We start from the raw sequence: 19,039 nt of genomic DNA, 5'->3' as shown, positions 1-19,039 counted from the left end.
CAGCAAGTGTCATCTCTGATTAACATTATTTTTGTTGAATTAGCGATAACGCTTTGAATAAGCAAGATGGTTCATTTGTTTATATTTTTCGCCTATAATGCACCCCCATAACGTAATTGGAAGTAGTAGATTTCTGGCAGCGGGTGGTACAATTTAGATAAGCTATCATATGTGAACTGTGAATAAATTGCCTGAAGCAATTTTAATATAAGAGGCTTCGATCCATGCCTCGAAATATCTAGCCACCATTTTTCTTTTGTGATTTAAAACCATACAAAGACAATCAAATTACTAATTTAAGAGTCAGAAGAAAATAATAGGGGAGTATTGAAAATTAATTTGGAGAAACGAAAGGACAAAAAATTAGGGATGAATGAAAAATATAGCCTAAATATCTTCATTGTTATGTAGTTCTCTTCTGTTCTATTGATAGCTGTTCTGATTGCTTCGTATTGTTTGCCCCGTCCACACAGCCCGTCACTTTTGAAAATGAAGAGTTTTTTTAATTGTTTCAAAGAAAACAAAAGAAAAAAAAAAAAGAAAGAAAGAAAAACAAAATAAGCGTCTACACGAGGCTTATTCGGATCGTTTTCACCTTTCCAGACGAAAACGCTGAGAAGGTGGAAACACGATAGCGTCCCAGAGCATGTGCGTTGCTAGAAATATGAGCCCGCAAGTAGCTATTAGCACTATATGGCCTAGTTTACTTTTGTTCGCTTCGATCGTTCATCAAATCTCAGTTTGGTTTACAGCTCTTATTCTCCAAAATGTCGCGGAAAGCATCCTTATTACGTTCAATCTCTTCTTTACACCGAGCCAGGTTGAGGATTAAGAACGTAGAACGCAACTGTGTCCACGCTATTAGGCTTGAAAGAAGCTTTCTGTCTGTCATGTGATTCTTTCACGCGGGAGAACGCGGACCGGAATAGAATGGGCTCGTTTTATGACGAGAGATCACATTCTTCGCATATTCATATATCATATTCAGCTGCCATCAGCCCATATTTTAGTTGTGTTGCTTTTTGACGGTTTCTGCGTTTTCTATGTTTATGAAGTAAGCATTTCAATCGCAAGAGTTTCACAAACTGCAAAACAACGGACTGGAGAAAAATACCCAAGAAATTTGAAACCTGTCACACTGTCTCAACAATAGGCATTATGCAGCAATCTTTCAATCATGCAATAATCATTTTTTTTTTTGGACATAGTCTCTTTATATGGACTCATTTTTCCGAAAAGGAACAGGAGACCCTAGGCATTGAACGGCCGTATATTCGTCCTTAGCGGATGAATATAGCGTCAGTTAGGTGAAATCAATTACAGTTAATACATGTAAACGTCGCTGAGGCCATAGTTTCGACCAATCACCCGAAAATGATTGAAATGATTAACGTTTTATTGCGGGGAAAGCTTTATATCTTTTTTTCAATGGTTATGATTAAAACTTGACACATCAAATAAACTAGTTTTTCCCTCCCTTTTTCAAAACTTTTCAATTCGTGTTTTCTGTTAATTTTTCATGTTACATGAAACTCGAAAATAACTCATGGTGAACAAAATACTTTTACACATTTCCGAATTGGAAAAGACCAAGTAACTTCAACTGTTAAAAGAAGTCGACACACCAAATCAGCCAGAGGCGTTTTTTAATCTAATCCAGTCTTGAATATTGTATTTTTTACTGAACACGAAAATAACAAATATTATGGTCCAGCTAGTAACATTTCTATATTATTTTCTTTGAACATTCGAAGTTTAATTTTTTAGTACTTTGTAGACGAATCCGTTGACCTCTTTGGGCAAATCTCTATCACCAAAATATGGCATCGTCTCCTTGGAGAAAATCTTCCATTTTCCTGTTTTTTCCAGCTCCAGCAGCTTATCTTCATATTGCTTCACGTCTTGATCGCGCATTGTAAAACTGAAGAGACCTCCTGCAATAAGGTAAAAACAAAATGGCGGAAGACCCAGTCAACCTTAGTAAAAACGTATTACCTATTTGTACTACTTCTCGAAAACACATTACTAAATATACATTGCATTTCAGCAATGTAGCCGCACGTAACGAAAAATAGTAGAAAAAGTCGTCAGTGTGTCCGTTCTGTTTTATAACTGACATGGTGAAAGAATGCGACGAGACCGTGACTAAGAAGGGATCTTGAAAACTCAACGCAGTCAAAGGCTGGTGTCAGAAAATAATACTAATACAAACTCACTGTGTTTGTTAACCTTCTCTCTGGTTTTGTTTATTTTTTAGATCGTTATATCCAGTAATGTTTTTCACGTTCAAATTCCAGATACCCATGGAGTGGAGCGTCTGAGTCTTTCATCAGTAGTTAAATCAAAACCGACCATGCAGATATAAGTCAGTTTAATCATTCAATTATCTCCATTACGCCCATTTGTCCTAGCCAAAATTAAAGTGCCTGCGTTGATTTCAAACCTAGGAAGACTCGATCGATGTTTCTTTGTATTTGACGTTTTCGAGATAACCAAGAAAGACACCCAAACTTAAACTTATTTCCATTGACCTGGATGCGTAAAGGGGTTAGGCCAGTAGGCAATCTCCCAGCCGGGGCAGAGGGTGGTCAATGAACTCGTCGCCCGCGTGGAGCTACTTGTAGGTGTTTCTGCAAATCAATTCACAATTACGCTGCCAACTGAATTACGTTGCAAAAAGACATCTCCGCCTTCCGTTTTTTAGAAATGTATTCATTCGCGTCACTTGCAAATCAACTATCTCATCCTTACCTGTTTTCACCATCCTCATCATCTCCTCAAGAGCCTCTGGTCGAACATGAGCTGGAACAAGTGTGCCAGTACAGATCAGCCCATGATACTCTCCTGTTTCTATCTCGGGATTCCGCTGTTCATTCAGTGGGGCGCAGATGAGCTTCGTGTAGGCCTTCGTCTTTTTTGCTTCATTTAACATTTCTTGTGAAATATCAATAGCGTCAATTTTCGTGTAGCCAAGTTTGGAAAGTTCGACACCAGCAAGCCCTGTTCCGGCACCTGCGTCAATTATCTTAACCTGGCTCTGCTTTTGGTCCGGGAAAGCCTGTTTGATAGCGGCATCTAGAGATTTGGCCAACGGCTTGTGATAAGCGACGCGGGCTCCATGCAGGACATCCTTAAATATAAAAACACAATAAACAAAAAAATACACCCAACTGTATTGATGTCAAGAACGTCGTAGGAAGGGGCAGAAGAGGGGGGGGGGGGAGGGAGGTGAAACATCTCTGACTTGATTTATTGACATGTGGGACGAAGCTTTTACAGGAAAAATAAACAGTGGATTTTGGAGATCTTGGAGGCGGTATGGCAGTTACTCATTCACTAAGATGAGTGAAGCAAAACACCTATATTCATGCGGCATTCATTTTTTGTCAAGAATCTTTGCATACATGCATGGACTGTCCTTGGTTAGCAAAGACAAAAAGCTCTTAGAACATGGGGATACACAACAAGGCATTTTTTTTTTGGTTTGCTTGTTCGTTCGTTTGTTCTTTTCAGAATTCATCTAGGACCCATCAGGGCCACGAAATAACCAAGGCAGAAACATTTTTAAATCGGTTTTTCTACAATGTTGGCAAACGCATGTCTTTCCCTTTTTCCCGCCAGAATATCTCAACTTCTTTTAAGCAAAATTTCCATGTAAGCGTTTTCACACCAGCTAACACATCTCCTGAATTTACACAGTAACGACGTGTAACGCACTCGGGGGTGTAGTTCCAAGGCTTTACCTTAAGGGGCAGGGGAGGATTGGGCCAGCGGTTGTGGTTCCAGTCGGGGACATGGGTGGAAAAAAAAAAATTAATCCAATCAGATAAAATTCAAGGAGCCAGCAAGTACAACTCACGGGAAACTCCTCCTCGTCCTGGATCAGTAGGCTTAATGACCGAAAATGCCAAAAGGTTTTTCAGCCATTACAAAATCATCTTGACAACAGATCTTTCAAGGAACAGGTTCGTTGTCCCAAGAGATCAACGAGCCTTAGATAAACACATTACTGCTCCTATTGCTAGTGAGTGTATACCTTGTCATACTCGGTCGCCCATTTGTCGTAGACATTTGCTATTTCATCCTCTGTCGTCTCGTTTGTCAGTTGGGTTAACCTATTACCAAAGTACTTTTCATAACTAGTGTCGAACAATGCCATCGCTTGCTTAAGATACCTGATGAGGGAATGAGATTAAGAACATGTGAATAAATTTGCAGTCTGTGGCTGTGACACAAGCTATTAAATTTGATTAGTTTGCATGTCTATCTCAGTCTTTTCATTCTTCTTGTAAATATAAAGTTATAAAGTATTGTGATGAGAGCTGAGTTGAGCTTAAATAATGTTAAGTGAAGTAATTATAAAGTGAACAAGGAAAAGGAAAGAAAAGGAAAGGAAAGAAAACTAACGAAAAGGAAAGGATGGAAAGAAAAAAAGCGGTGAAGCGAAAAGAAAAGAAACGAGATTGGGAAAATTGAATGACATAGAAGATAATGGTTAACCTCAAAACTCGCCGTACGGTAGATAGATTTTTGAGGTTGGTGTAACTTGTTACAAGGGTAGTTAGAGTAGATTGAGTAATTGATTTAACAAGGAGCTATTTCACACACTGAAAAAGGAAACAAAACAAAACAAAACAAAACAAAAAAAAACAGCAACAAAATAAACAATAAGAAAACTTTTCGTAGGTTTCTTTTGCCGCCTTATAACGATTATAACATTTTAAAGCGTTATTTCTTACTTTTCTAACAGGCAACGGTTCACATGGTATACCATGCCGTATTTTATGACGACAGTCTAATCCATGGCATGAATTCTTTTGAAGTGATCTCAGGGCTGTAGTAGATAGCCATCAAAAATGGCAAAAGTTTGTTCCAACTTAACTAATTTTGCAGTTTGAAATAGGAACTCAATTTTTCCACGGGGTTTACAAAATCATACATTTTAAAATCACTGAAGCGGAGGATAATCCAACAGGCTAGTGCTATTATTTTGCCGACATCAAGCATAGTCGGTCTAAAATATATAAATCCTTCATTCCTCCTAATAGCGAAGGTAATGTTGAGCTCTTCAGGTGGTATCTAGATGGCATGCGTTACGGCCGTGATAGAAAGTCGACAAAAGCTGCACTGTGAGCAGTCTCTCTTTTCCTCGAGAATCCGTGGGGAAAAACGCAAAACAAGTAAGCGTGCGAGCGTGAGTGTGAGCGTGACATGCTAGCGGCGATGCCGCGAGCCGCTTGTACTAGCACGGGCGTCGGACGAGGAGCGAAAAGCGAGAGCGAAGCTAACTGGTAAGGAGCCTGGCACAAAATGAGAGGGCTTTCGTTTTCGACGGCTCGCTTCGCTCGTCTCTGGCAGCTTTACCTTTGCCTTTGCATCTACCCAGGATCTATTGTTATTGATGTGTCAGCAAAAGAACATTTTTTCACTTAAAGAAAGAGTTCCTTTGTTTAATTTGTTGTACATTTAAATATGGAAAACAATGTTTGAGAACAAATACTGTTATCGATGTGCCAACAAAAGAACTATTGCCCGGAGAAAGAAAGGTCTTCTTTGTTTTATGGCCTCTTTTACGAACAAGTGTAATACAAAAGCAACGACGACAAAAATAAATAAATAAATAAATAAATAAATAAAGATAAAAAAAAAAAAGAATCGGAATTTGCAAATGTCACGTGTAGACCTATGTCGTGTAGACCTGTCACCCCTCAACCATTGATACGGGCGCGTTATAGGTGGTCTCTCATGCGTCGCTCGGCACTTCGCACACAGTATACTTTCACTATGGATAAAAACATCGGACAGACAGAAGGTCCCCGCGGCCACTTTGTTAACAACTGAGTCATGCATCGAGATGCATAACTCAATTTACGCGGGAATTTGGACAACACGAAATAATTTTTAAAATATGCGTAAGAGGCGTTCGAGGCGCAGTATATTTCGATGATGCACAGCTAAAAGCATGAATATTTTCTTCTTCTTCTTCTTCCTCTTTTTTTTTTTTTTTCGAATCTCCAATGAAAATAAATCTACGACGACGGCTGTTCAGATTGCACAACAAGCAAAGCAAACTGAATTAATTTTGCTCGCGCAATGAGCGTATTTCATAAAGGTCTTATTTACCACTGATAATTAATTCGAAACTGATGTTGATTGGCCGCTTCGTTCGACTACATCCCGGATTGAAATCATTTCCTAACAATAATGCCTTCGACTGATTTAAAAGTAGAGATTTCATTAACCATGTTAACTACTTATCATTTTCAACTAAGCTTGACTCCTATGATAGCCTGCACAATGCTTACTATGTACTTACTTAGAGCACCAAAAAGTAGTAAAGTAGGGGTTATTTAGAAGCTACATGGGGTATTTCTTCAGCGGCAGCACAAGTAGTTCTACAAGTGAAATCAGCCCCAGGTGAGAGGGTTGACATTGCGAGACATTTGGCTTTTTGTTCTTCATTTTTTTTTCCATAGCGCAAATTGCGAGATGAGCCATAAGGACGTCTGGTTAGGAAGCAGCTTGTTCGAACACGTCATGCTCAAAAACAAACAAACAAACAAACAAACAAACAAATAAACAAGTAAACAAATCGAATTCTTCACGAAAAAAAGCAGAAAAAAACTTTTAGTCAAGTCATCAAGACGTACCGCTTCGAATCATGAGTATTAATTTAACAACGAAATGACGAGTTTACCAATTCCTAGTTCAACAATCTGGCTGATCATGGACAAGAAGTGTTAGATTCATTGTTTCGTAAGGTTTCGTGAACCTATCAATGATGTAAAAAGCAAATGGGGGACCTGTAATCAGTGATATAACGCAGAGAGAGTACAATGGGACTATAAGCTGAATAAATACGTGGAATTTAAACCGGATCTGATTAGTCTCCCGGGGGTGGGTACACAAAGAAAAATTGGGGGGGGGGGGTGCGCAGCGCGCTTCCCAAAACCATTACTCTTTTTCAGACCAAACTCTCAGATTTTCCCCACGCTATTTAGGATTTGACCAAATATTTGATACCCTATTTCAGACATAATTTGCGCAGGGCTATTGTTGTTGACCATTAAAACGATGAAAAAGTACTTCCTTCTAAACAAACATACTCAATTCAACACTAGATCAGAGTGCAAAAAACATACTCTATTTGAGACCAAAATGGCCAAAATCGATTCCTATTTCCTGACCAAAACAGCTATTTAAAAGACCATAACTTTTGGGGTATAGTCTGTACAAAAAAGTAATACCGGACCCCCTCAGAGTTTTTGGGCATCTCATGCAGTCACGAGCATGAATAGATCGATCTTTCGCTCTATGTTTGAACAGTTGATTGTGCGTGTGTATGATTTGTTTTTCCCGGCTAGGAAAACCTTTTTCTGTTAAGTATAGATAACCCGATTGAAACCATTCACCCGTAAATAGCTGAAAAACTGTAATATGTGTCCGAATTGGAAAAGGCCAAATAACTTTATCAACCGTCGAAAAAGTTCTCAATCAAATTGAACAAAAGGCATTCTTTCTTCTAAATTTAATCTTTAATCTTGCAATTGTGTATTTTTCATAGAATATGAAAATAACAAAATAATTAAATAATGTAAACGTTCCTTTATTACTGAGAAGAACAGCTGAAACTTAATTCTTCAGAACTTTGTAGACGAATCCGTTGACTTCTTTTGGTAAACCTTCGCTGCCGAAATATGGCATTTTCTCCCTGGAAATATTCTGCCATTTTCCTGATTTCTCCAGCTCCAGCATCTTATCTTCATATTGCTTTACATCTTGATTGCGCATTGTAAAGCTGAAGATTCCTCCTGCAATAAGGGCAAAAGAAAATGGCGGAAGACCCTGTCAGCCTTGAGTCAAATCAAATTCATTAATTAGTAGTTCTTGAAATACATTACGACTGTTGAATTATAACAACATTTACGTAACGTAAAATAGACAGCAAAAAACGGCGTACATGCGATCATGCCAAAAAATAGAGCGAGAAGCCTATTGAGTTATTTGACCTGAATCTTTAGAAAATCCGGTCAGAATAATACAGCACAGATTCGACAAGAACTGTTCTTTTGTGTCACTTACAGGTGTTTGTGACAGGTGTTTCTGCAAGTCCAGTCAGAATTACACTGTATAATTACGTTGTACAAAAGACATCTCCGCCTTCCCCCTTTTCTAGAAACTTATTCTTTCGCGCCACATTCAAACTAACTCTCTCATCCTTACCACTTTTCACCATCCTCATCATCTCCTCAAGAGCCTTTGGTCGAATATGTGCCGGCATGAGTGTGCCAGTACAGATCAGCCCATGATACTCTCCTGTTTCTATCTCGGGATTGCGCTGTTCATTCAGTGGGGCGCAGATGATCTTCGTGTAGGCCTTCGTCTTTTTTGCTTCATTTAACATTTCTTGTGAGATATCAATAGCGTCAATTTTCGTGTAGCCAAGTTTGGATAGTTCGACACCAGCAAGCCCTGTTCCGGCACCCGCGTCAATAATCTTGATCTGGCTTTGCGTTTCGTCTTGGTAAACCTGTTTGATTGCGGCGTCTAAAGATTTGGCCAGCGGCTTGTGATAAGCGACGCCGGCTCCATGCAGGACGTCCTAAAAGCACAGCAATCACAAACAAACAAGTAAACCCGGCTGTTTTATTGATGGCGAGATGTTTGGAACTGAAGGAGGAGGAGAACAAATGAAATATCACTCTGACGTTTAAGATCAATAATGCTTTCGGATTGATATATATACAGATATATAACAGGCACATGTGAAATAAACGTTTTGAAGAACTGACAAACAAGGCATCGTGCAGCAAGATCATCGACATAGGCCCTGGAGGTGACATGGAAATTACTTACTGAAGAATATCAACGAAACAAAAGCAACCATGTTTTAAAACAGCTTAGATAGGAAAGATGCGAATTTCATCATAGCAACCGACTTTTTTAAAACTTACATCAACAATCTGCGAACAGGGAAAACTCAGAACACCTCGTCGACTACCAAACTACCGTACGCTGAAATCTGTCGCGTACATTACGTACGAGTACCTCTTTCGTTTACTTCTCGTGACAAGCCGTTGACAGCTATCAGTTAGGGGTAATCAACGCAAAGAAACGTTTTTTCTTTCTTTTTGTTTTGTTTGTTTGTTTGTTTGTTTTTTTCAGTTATACCTTTGCTTATTTTAGAATCAACCTTTTCTCCGTGAACATTTTTTTAAATTAAAGATCGCGATAAGATCTAACTGAAAAAGCGAAAAGCATTTTTTTTTTTGGAAAAGAAAAATAGTCGCTTTTTGGATATATTGATGCCTTTAATAGGAACACGTAAGTTGTGCGCCCCTGAGATCATATCTTTAAAAAAAAAAAAGGAAAAAAAAAAATAACGCCTTTAATCCCCAGACCTATTGCTAGTGTGTGCATACCTTGTCATAATTGGTCGCCCATTTGTCGTAAACATTTTTTATCTCTTCTTCTGTCGTCTGGTTTGTTAGCTGGCTTAATATTTTACCAAAGTATTTTTCGTGAGTGGTGTCGTACACTGCCATTGTTCGCTTGAGATGCCTGTTCAAAAAGATTATAATAAATTCGCTACATGTAATTAGTTAGCCTTAGGGGAAGAAGCGCGGGCTCCTTTCCCGAACAGCGGCTGCTATTCGAACCTTAATTTCGGCTAAAACATTCTTGTGAATATTCTTATATTATAGGATAGCCTGCAAGCAGGCGAGCGGCGAAGAGCAAAGGGATCCGGCGGGAGGGAGTTTGGTGAAGAGGCACCAAGAAAGTCTCGTCCTCAGGTCTCGTCTCGCGGCTTCGCCGCTCGATTTCGCGCCCGCGGCTATGCCGCGCGCTTGTGCCTACTCGCGGGCTAATTATAGGAATCCAAAGTGGACTATGTCGACACAATGTCAGATTATCTTTGCTATCGTGACTTGAATAAAACCTGATATGACACACAAAACTTCTGGTAGCAATATTATTGGCATTAAACCTGATATGGCTAGTGCTGTTTCTGTTCTTTTTTGACTAGTTTTGCCGCTTTGAATTTAGAAAGGAAGGAATTTTATACGGCTTAGTACAATTGTATTTAGTTGTATTTTTTTGGTACAAATTTTCAACACATAAAATTATATTATTTTCAAAATTTCAGCCCCGATACTCTTATAAAATCTTATGCATAAAATATATAAAATATATGAAAAAGAGTTCATCACATTTGCCAGTGATTGCATAATTTCTACGTACGTATTACGAAACACTGCAATGTGGTTATTTCGATTTGTAACAGCTCGGATTATTTTTTTTTTAAAAAAAGGACAACAGGGTGTTTCAGAGTTACCAAATAGCGTTTGATATATCTTTCTTTCTCAGAAGTAGATATATAAATAAACAAAAACAACTGTTTGACTTTAAAGGGCCGATCCGCACTAGCAGGCAAAATTGAAATTGTCCATGACAAAATCCGAGGACAAATTTTGTCGTGAAAATTTTTTGTCTCATTGACTGCGGAAAAAGTCATCAAATTCGTTCAAATCTAGTTTCGCAACACACGCGAGAAACAACCCAGACGCTAAATTTATACCGTTAAAAGCTTTTTGACAAATGACTGACAGGATAAACACAATTTTGTTTATTTAAATGATTTTGTCCAGCTTTTATCCGGGACAAATTTTGGGCCCGGACGCACTGGGCAAATTTTGTTTATTTTGCGAAAAAATCTGTCATCAATTCCCCGAGACAAGTGCGTCCGGTGATTTTTAGATCTACCAAATTTTGTCAAGGCTTACCAAACTTCAAAGACGCCGTCGTCCTGCCTCGGAGCAGGACAAATTTTTGTCAGGCGTGAAATCTGACAGATTTGTCAATTTACACGCCATGATTTGAAGGAAAATGTCAATCAAGAAAATTTGATCTCTATTTTTAGTCGGAGTATTTCAGTCCGAAGCCCGCCGAAATTAAATTTATATTTGCGCGGCAATCAAACGATAAACATGGAAGATTCGTACCTCGGTATGCTTCATGACGATCCGTTCGCACAGTACAACTATTACGGTTCCCAAGTCTACGTTAGCGTTCCAGCTGCATCTCCAGGACCAAGCTCTGCTCAATTTGTACGTCCGTATGTCCACCCGAGTCAGCCGAGTACAAGTACAAGTGCAAGTTTCACGACTACATGTAATCAAATTGAAAGTAGCCAAGCTGAGGATTCAAGAGCAGACGAGAGCAGAAAAAGGGGCAACGGTCCAAAGAAACAAGCGGCAAAATATGGTGTTAATTTCCATGTGATTGACACTTCTGGTTAACAAATATTTTGCTGTGATTCAATGCGCCCACGCTTGACAAATTAAAAATTTGGCAGAGACAAATTTTGTCGAGATTTTTGGAAGGGCCAAACAAATTTTGTCAGTCCAGTGCGTCCCGACCCTTTGTCAGTGGTGCGTTGGAAGATTTGTCCGTTTCGGCCAAAATTTGTCAAGTCGTGACAAACCATCCGCACTTGAAGCGCGTTGGTGATGACAGAAAATTTCTCTAAATAAACAACTTTTTTGCTACCTACAACTGATATCTTGGCTGTTATCGTTATGTCACCCTTTAAATGAAAACCATAAGCTAGGAAAACCAGCGGTCACGTTACGAACTCCTGTAGAGTGTCTAGTGGGCGCAAAGGGCTTTCTTTCGCAACGCAGTCCGTTGCTTTTCTGCGCCGTAACCAAACCGGGGGGGAGAGGGGTGTACTCCCTTATCTGGGCTATATGACGCCGCGGAAATACGTTTTTTGACGTCACAGTAACTGGTCAGTGGTCATCACCATCGGGCTGTGTTGTCCTTCGATCGATCAGTTCTCTGAGATCGGTGTTTTGCTTCGTTTTAAGGTTGAAAATATCCTTGATACTTCTCGTTATTGGTGAGTTTGACGTCCTTAAATGGGTTTTTAATACTCAGGCAATGTTCGTAAAGAATAGCGGTACAGGGGAGTCATTTTGTGTGGAGTAATGTGTAGTTTGCTGACTCGAGCCAGCTCGAGCGGACGAAGCGTGGATCGTGTTGCTTCAGCCGCCCTCGCCTCAGAATTGTCAAAATCGACGATGGGTATCCAGCAAAGCAGAAGATTGGTCCTGTATGCAGGTTTTGCAAGGATTTTGAAGACTGGTTGGATTTAAAGTGTAATTTGCGCGAAATGGTGAAGGTACTACATGTAAGTCGGGACCGTTTTATTCACACTCACTTTGCGCATACCATGCACGATTTAGGAAGATTGTCATTACCACATAAAGTTTGTGATCACATCACATATCACAATTCTATAGAGACCTAATTCGGAACACCGTGCGTAGATCTTTCCATGTATGCGCTTGCGGCGCTTGCCCTTATGTAACGTAGTAACTGCACCAAAGGACTGGGGTCGAGAATGATATTGGAACGTACAGCCCCCAGGAAGGTATTCACAAAGTGTCAAGATTGTTTTACAGGAAATCACAACTCATCACAGGGCATCACAGGGCATCACAGGGCATCACAAGGCATCACAAGGCATCACAAGGCATCACAAGGCATCACAAGGCATCACAAGGCATCACAAGGCATCACCAGGCATCACCAGGCATCACCAGGCATCACAAGGCATCACAAGGCATCACAAGGCATCACAAGGCATCACAAGGTATCACAAGGCATCACAAGGCATCACAAGGCATCACAAGGCATCACAAGGCATCACAAGGCATCACAAGGCATCACAAGGTATCACAAGGCATCACAAGGCATCACAAGGCATCACAAGGCATCACATGGCATCACAAGGACTCTGGCACGACGTCTGAATCAGAGTTGATTTCCTGCCGTGCTACAGTCGAACCAAATTGCAATTTAGTTCGGCACGGCAGAAGCACGACGTCTGAACTGGGCCTTAGTCTAGCGTTTGAACAGACGTCCGATGACAAGATGATAGAGATGAGATGATATGTGAATCAAGTGACCTACTTGTGTGATGTGTGATGCGTCACAAAATAGTTTGCTCAGTGCACGCGTCCTAAATCGGGCATCAGATGTATACTTTGCGCCGACATGTGGTGCTTGTTCATTGAGATTATATTTCGCAACGCGTCCAAGAAACTTTGGTAAGAATTTGTCTTTAAAGACTGGCGTTTTGGCGTTTCTATCACCTTTCTGACTTTCTGCGCCTTTTGGAACGCGGGAAATAAATTTTTTGTACCTGTCGTTTGCTGTCAGAATAAAACATTTGTTACATTTGTTCATTTCATTCACAAGATATTACTGTATCATTAAAGATTGTTTAAGCCTACATTTATATAATGGTGGCGTTTGCGAAGGGAGTAGAAATCGAAAATATAGTGATTTGTTGACCGCAGTGAACGCTGGAAATACTGAAAACGTTCAAGACCGCTCAATATGCTCGGTTCATTGACAATTTTTCCTTGCTTGAGGTCTTTTTTGTTTACATCGATTAAATGTTGATAGTACATGGAAATTTTCAAGACCGTTTCCTGGTACATGTATGTACATGTAACTAAATATTTTAAAATGCCCAAACACCTGTATTTTTTTACAAGAAACCGCTTCCACTTATGGCATGTGGTCAAGTTTCACTTCTTTTGATGCTGAAAAGACATTCAACATTTCAGAGAGGCAGTAATCAACTCCTCAATGAAACCCACTAGTTTATTTTGTTTACTCAGTCATTTGAAGCTTTTCGATTTTTATTTCCCTATCCTACATGTGCATTGTATCAACTTATATAAATAATTGACTGTTGTTGTTTTTCCTTTCATTTAATTTAATTCAGATGAGCTTTGCTCAATCACTACAAAATAATTTTTACATTGCAATCATACATGTACATATCACATGCTTTGAATCAATATGAAATTTATTATGATCCCCTTAGTAATAATATTGTATCATCCTCCCTTCTGTAAGATTCTTACTTAACTTGTAACCACTTTATTACAAGACATTATAGCACCTGATGGCAATAAATTATATATATGTAATTATATGTATTTATTTTTTTTTCCTGTGATAAATTGGCTAACAAGTGGGTTTGTTTATGCCACTGGGTCTCTGAATTGGCTTACTGTCGTCTACAAACCATTGGTAATATATCTTCGCTGCATCTAACTCAGATACTAGACTCAAAAGCATGTATTAAAGATCAGATACATTTCTTACAAATTAATATTTATTACATTTAGTTCATCACTTAAGTTCTACAACATTGCTTTCTCCAGTGAGAAATTTTGTGCGAAGTCTGAAGTTGTAAGTTGCAAAAACAAGTTCCGTGAGTAGTTGCGAATCACTTAAAATCAGGCTTTGGTACAGTAAACTGAATGGCAGAAAGTGAGGAAATTAGAAATTGTCTCAAATACACAAGTGATAAAAGAGGTAAAGTTAACTGAAATCTACAGACTCCTTTTTTTAGGTTTAGGGTTAAGGTTAGGCCTAAGGGACAAGGTGGGAGGTGCGGTGGCCTTGTGGTTAGTGCGCTCAGCAATGGATCGAGCGGTCCGTGTTCGAGCCCTGGTCAAGGACATTGTGTTGTGTTTTTGGGCAAGACACTTTTATTCTCAGGAGAGGAGTTGCCATATGGAGAGCATTGGTCAGTGTTCTCTCAGTTGGTGTTTTTACAGCATTGATGTTGTGGAAATCATCCGTGGACAGTATCTAAAAGGACTTTTGCTGAGCCAGAATAGAAAAAAATGTACAATCGAAGAAGTTTTTTATTAGGAAATCCAGATAATAGTAATATGTAAACAAATATTAATTTTAGAAAGTTATACAGAGTCTCAGGCTCTAAAGTAATGTGGTCAGAAATTGTCTGGGTGGCCTTATAGTCAGGAGATTGTTGTGTGAATACAGGGGGGATAGCCTATTTATAACTAAAAATGAAATTCATTTATTGAGTTTTATCTGGAAGTTGTTATTACCCAGATTTTATGGTATTTTTATTGTCTTACAATAACATATGCATGTATTTTTAGTTATCCTTTGAACAGCTTTGTATTCCATGTCTTCTGCCATCTTTAGATAATCAGATGCCATGTACTTCTTGCGGTTTTTTCTAATAGCTAAATAGCTTTTTTTTCTAAACTCTTATAGCTATGCAACTAGTTTAAAATAATTTTCACACTTTAGAGGCGCTATAAGCAAAATACAGAACTGCAACAATTCGAAATTATGACAAGAAACAAAGAAACAATAATAAACATGAAAATTTAAAATTTTATTTTCGCCAGCCTCAAGCTTCCTGAAGTACAGTATGATTAAAATTGGATATTTTATGATAAAACATACCTCGGTGAATTCTTCCTCGAGTTGAGGTCAGATTTTGAAACCTTTTGGGGATTCAGTCCTACACTTGTTACACCAACGTGTCCAAGATTTATACGAAGTACTGCTTCGATTTCGGCCAACTTGGTCTATAATTCGGTGATACCGAGTGAGGGCAGGATGACCGTGTTTACTTACGTGAGTGCCCCCAATCGAACACGAGCATGTCTTCCCGACGAATTTGATCGAAATGCCGTTTACATACCGATTCATACGGTTAAAGCCCATCAATTCAACAAACTTGAGAAGTTGATGTCCTCAGAACACCGCTACAGCAACATAAAAGCCGCCTAGTTTTAGCCTTATCGCACATCGTAACGTAAATTGCCACTGGCTCGCCACTTGCGAGCATGAACTCTCACGAAACAACAACAATTTCACACCGTGTGCAAGTTAAGTTTGTCTTTGGCACAATATATAATATTAACTGAGAACTATCCAACAAATGAGCGGAGTTTAAAAGTTAAGTTTACAGTGTGCGCTCTAAGTTTTGTCTCTGTTTGACTGTCGAGGAGACTCGCTGCGAAAACAGTGTAAAAGTTGCAGACATTTTGTAGTTTTGTTAAGGTGTACCGTTGACCGGCAAAATACTGTATCGCGCCCCAAAAAACGTATTTCCGCGGTGTCGGGCTATATAGGTATGTGCGGCCCCAAAGGGTATGGTTTTTCAGCTGTTTTGGTCATAAATGGATTATCGATTTTAGCTGATTTTGGTCATAAATAGGGTATGATTTTTGCACTCTAGCCTTGATATGGGTATGTTTTTAAGAAGAAGTCACTTTTTCATCATTATCGAAAACAGAATCAACAAACGCCCTTCACAAATTATGTTTACGGTACTTTAACGTTGGTCTGAACTAGGGAACTAATTACAACGCGGGTCTGAAACAGGGTTTTGATTTAAGGGTTAGGTCATAAAAAGGGTTTCGAAGTTTTGGTCAGGTTATAAATATGCGTACGAGCTTCTTGTGTGCTCCCTAAACTTGACACGTTCGACATAATTTCGGGACTCTGATGACTTGCTGGGGTAATGGCTTTTTGTAATATACAGTGGTTCAAATGTAATTCCGGATTTAAGTCATTTCGCTGAGGGAACCACAATTATTTAGCCATTTAAAGTTAGCCTTTAATTACGAGATTTTGACTTGTTCTAATTTGGATCTTCTTGAAACAATGTAAAACGTGTGCCGAAGAACAAGTTTGGTTTAGTCACGGGTTTCTTTGTATTTCAGATGTTGAAGATCAATGATCACCAATGCCTCTGATAAAAATAAGTGTGTTATCACTATTTTCAACTAACCTTGAATCTGTCTGGTGGCGTGCAAAATGCTAACAACTTCTTAAGGGCACCGGATCTCGGGATCACTGAAGGAGGTCTGTTTAGAGGAACAACCAAGCTTGAAATAGGAAGGGTTAGAAAGCTGCAGGATTTTTACAAAATGAGGTTTGGCCAAATGTCCTGAGGTGGGGAGGAGCATGCTGCGATCACGTGTAAGTATGAGTGGAAAACCACTGGAAAATTACGGTTTTTCCAGGCCCGGGCCGAGTCCAAGAGTCAAAAGTCCTCTCAGGGATTAAAAGGCAGGCCGGAAGACCGAAATCAATAAAAAAACAAGCAAATGTACATATGGAGCGAGCCGTGGAAGTCGTGTAGGTCTGTCAACCCTCAAGTGAAAACCACAAGCCATGAAAATTGGCGACCAGGTTACCGGTACTTTGACAAATGCAAAATTTGAAATTATTCTACTCTATAGATAGCAATAAAATTTCGCAACAAATTGAAAAGCACCAATAAATTATACAGGGAGAATATTTCGCGCTTATTGAAATTTCATAATCGGCGAGGTAGTCACCCAATATATTATAAGGGGAGAATATTTCGCAGGTATTGAAATTGTCACCTGATTAACGGCGAAGTAGTCAACCAATGTATTGTACAGAGAGAATATTCCGCAGTTAATGAAATTTCATTAACGGCGAAGTACTCACCTAATATATCATACGGAGAGAATATTTCGCAGTTATTGAAATTTAGTTAACGGCGAAGTAGTCACTCAAAATTTTATACAGAGAGAATATTTCGCAGTTATTGAAATCACAGGCGGCCCAAGCTCTCAATGTTTATCCTTTTTTTTTTCCTTTTTATGCGAACGTTCAGGCTAACGTGACATATGGCATGTACTATTACATAACGACCGAAGTTGACCACGCGAAACATGACTCTCGCCTTGCAGCATATAGAGGTGCATAGTATGGGCGGCCGCCACCACCAAAAATACAAGATAAATGGTTTAGTGATGGTTTGCGAAATGGAATAAATGATTGACGAATGATACTGTCTAAATACAAATAGTTAGGTGTTCTTGTGTTAAACGGTCTACTGAAACAGTAAATGATGTAGACAATTTAGAAATGGTTCAGTCACCGATATCAAAATGGAACAAACTAATAAGGATCAGTTTATTTAAATGAGAATCCATCTGACTACGATACGTAGAATGATCAGGTCTGACAACAAACGGTCAAGTGTTCTGGTTCAAAATGGTGTAATTAATGGTGGGACGGTTGAAGTAATCGACAAATCATTTAATTCACCAAGAAATGGTTCAACTCACCGACCAATGGTCTAGTGTAGTGCCAACTGATTTAATGCAGACACAAATAGTGCAGTACGAGGTCAAGTCATTCGTGCAAACAGCAAATAGCTTAACTTAATGTTGAGCTGTTCAGTCATAGAAGGAATGGTCCAGTGTAATTAGAAATGATTGAACGAAATTAAAAGTGATTTAGCGTGGCACGAAACGAAACAGCCTTGTTTGCGCGCCGAACCGCAAAAAAATACAACAGTGAAGTGGACAAGTCAAGATTGAAATGGATCAGTCAATGTGGGGTCTGACGTAATACGTATACCGTCATATTTGGCGCCAAATTAGCAGAGTGAATGAGCGTGACACGGGTCACACGGACTCGGCCAGCTTGGTCAAGCGTGTTGCGGACAACTTCGGTAAGTTTGCTTCTTTTTATTTCATTTTGCAATGCATTTCTGTCCAGAAGATATATCTTTGAGAGTGCCAGAGGGAACCTAGAAATTATGACAATATTTATGAGATCAGATAGGATATTATATCAAGGTCAAAGAAGGTTAAAGTCACGAGCCTGAACTCAAAGGAAATGATGACACCTCCAGTTTACTCACCTTTGTTCTTTGTCTTGTTTCAGATTGAAATTTTTTGGACTATTTTCCACTATGGTACGGATTTTGCTCTATATTTTAACGCTATCTTTTAAATTAACAACGTTGATTGTATAGATATATGCTTGTAGCGTTGCACTTTCGTCCTGCGTGGCAGACATGTCTGACACCTTCTGACCAATTGTATGTGTTGTTGTTTCTTCCAATGAAAATGCGTTGTGACCGTGTCCTCTGAGGTTATTTTACTAGGGGACGGGACGGTGTTTGCCAGGTGAAAGCTCGAAACCTATCGATTGTGACTTTTATCGTGAGGGTGTTTTACCGGATCTTTCTGCAGGTTCCGAAACACATTTACAGCTGCCTTTGAAGCTTAATATCGTCGGTAAGAAGCTTTGTGAAGTGTAGCGTATTGTATTATGTTGTTTGTAGTAATGGAGTGAGTAATTTCAAATGGTTCAAGTTTACGAAGCCATTTCGACATGTTCATCAGCAATCTAAGTA

At 39.2% G+C, this 19,039-nt stretch overlaps 2 protein-coding genes across 2 annotated transcripts; both read right to left on the bottom strand.

Moving 5' to 3' along the window:
* Window positions 1–1,419: 1,419 nt before the first annotated feature.
* On the bottom strand, window positions 1,420–18,647 carry LOC145487185 (methyltransferase-like protein 27). Its single transcript, XM_081465913.1, has 4 exons — window positions 16,646–18,647; window positions 4,037–4,175; window positions 2,752–3,130; window positions 1,420–1,934 (listed from the first exon to the last, which is right to left on the bottom strand). Exons 2-4 carry the CDS (start codon window positions 4,157–4,159, stop codon window positions 1,756–1,758), a joined length of 681 nt encoding a protein of 226 aa, XP_081322039.1. The 5' UTR covers window positions 4,160–4,175; window positions 16,646–18,647; the 3' UTR covers window positions 1,420–1,755.
* Window positions 6,925–16,632, bottom strand: LOC145487183 (methyltransferase-like protein 27). Its single transcript, XM_081465910.1, has 4 exons — window positions 11,555–16,632; window positions 9,423–9,561; window positions 8,224–8,602; window positions 6,925–7,811 (listed from the first exon to the last, which is right to left on the bottom strand). The coding sequence occupies exons 2-4, from the start codon at window positions 9,543–9,545 to the stop codon at window positions 7,633–7,635; spliced, it is 681 nt and encodes a 226-aa protein (XP_081322036.1). The 5' UTR covers window positions 9,546–9,561; window positions 11,555–16,632; the 3' UTR covers window positions 6,925–7,632.
* Window positions 18,648–19,039: the final 392 nt, after the last annotated feature.

This window comes from Orbicella franksi, chromosome 5 (genome assembly GCF_964199315.1).
Source record: "Orbicella franksi chromosome 5, jaOrbFran1.1, whole genome shotgun sequence".
Taxonomy (NCBI): domain Eukaryota; kingdom Metazoa; phylum Cnidaria; class Anthozoa; order Scleractinia; family Merulinidae; genus Orbicella; species Orbicella franksi.
This window is presented reverse-complemented; position numbering and strand designations above follow the sequence as displayed.

Excerpts from the sequence above, each read along its gene's own strand:
- LOC145487185 (XM_081465913.1), bottom strand. The coding sequence starts at position 4,159 with ATGGCATTGTTCGACACTAGTTATGAAAAGTACTTTGGTAATAGGTTA. Across the intron at positions 3,131-4,036 it reads GGGCGACCGAGTATGACAAG|GATGTCCTGCATGGAGCCCG; the intron begins GTATACACTCAC and ends TTTATATTTAAG. Across the intron at positions 1,935-2,751 it reads GATGAGGATGGTGAAAACAG|GAGGTCTCTTCAGTTTTACA; the intron begins GTAAGGATGAGA and ends ACCTTATTGCAG.
- LOC145487183 (XM_081465910.1), bottom strand. The coding sequence starts at position 9,545 with ATGGCAGTGTACGACACCACTCACGAAAAATACTTTGGTAAAATATTA. Across the intron at positions 8,603-9,422 it reads GGGCGACCAATTATGACAAG|GACGTCCTGCATGGAGCCGG; the intron begins GTATGCACACAC and ends CTGTGCTTTTAG. Across the intron at positions 7,812-8,223 it reads GATGAGGATGGTGAAAAGTG|GAGGAATCTTCAGCTTTACA; the intron begins GTAAGGATGAGA and ends CCCTTATTGCAG.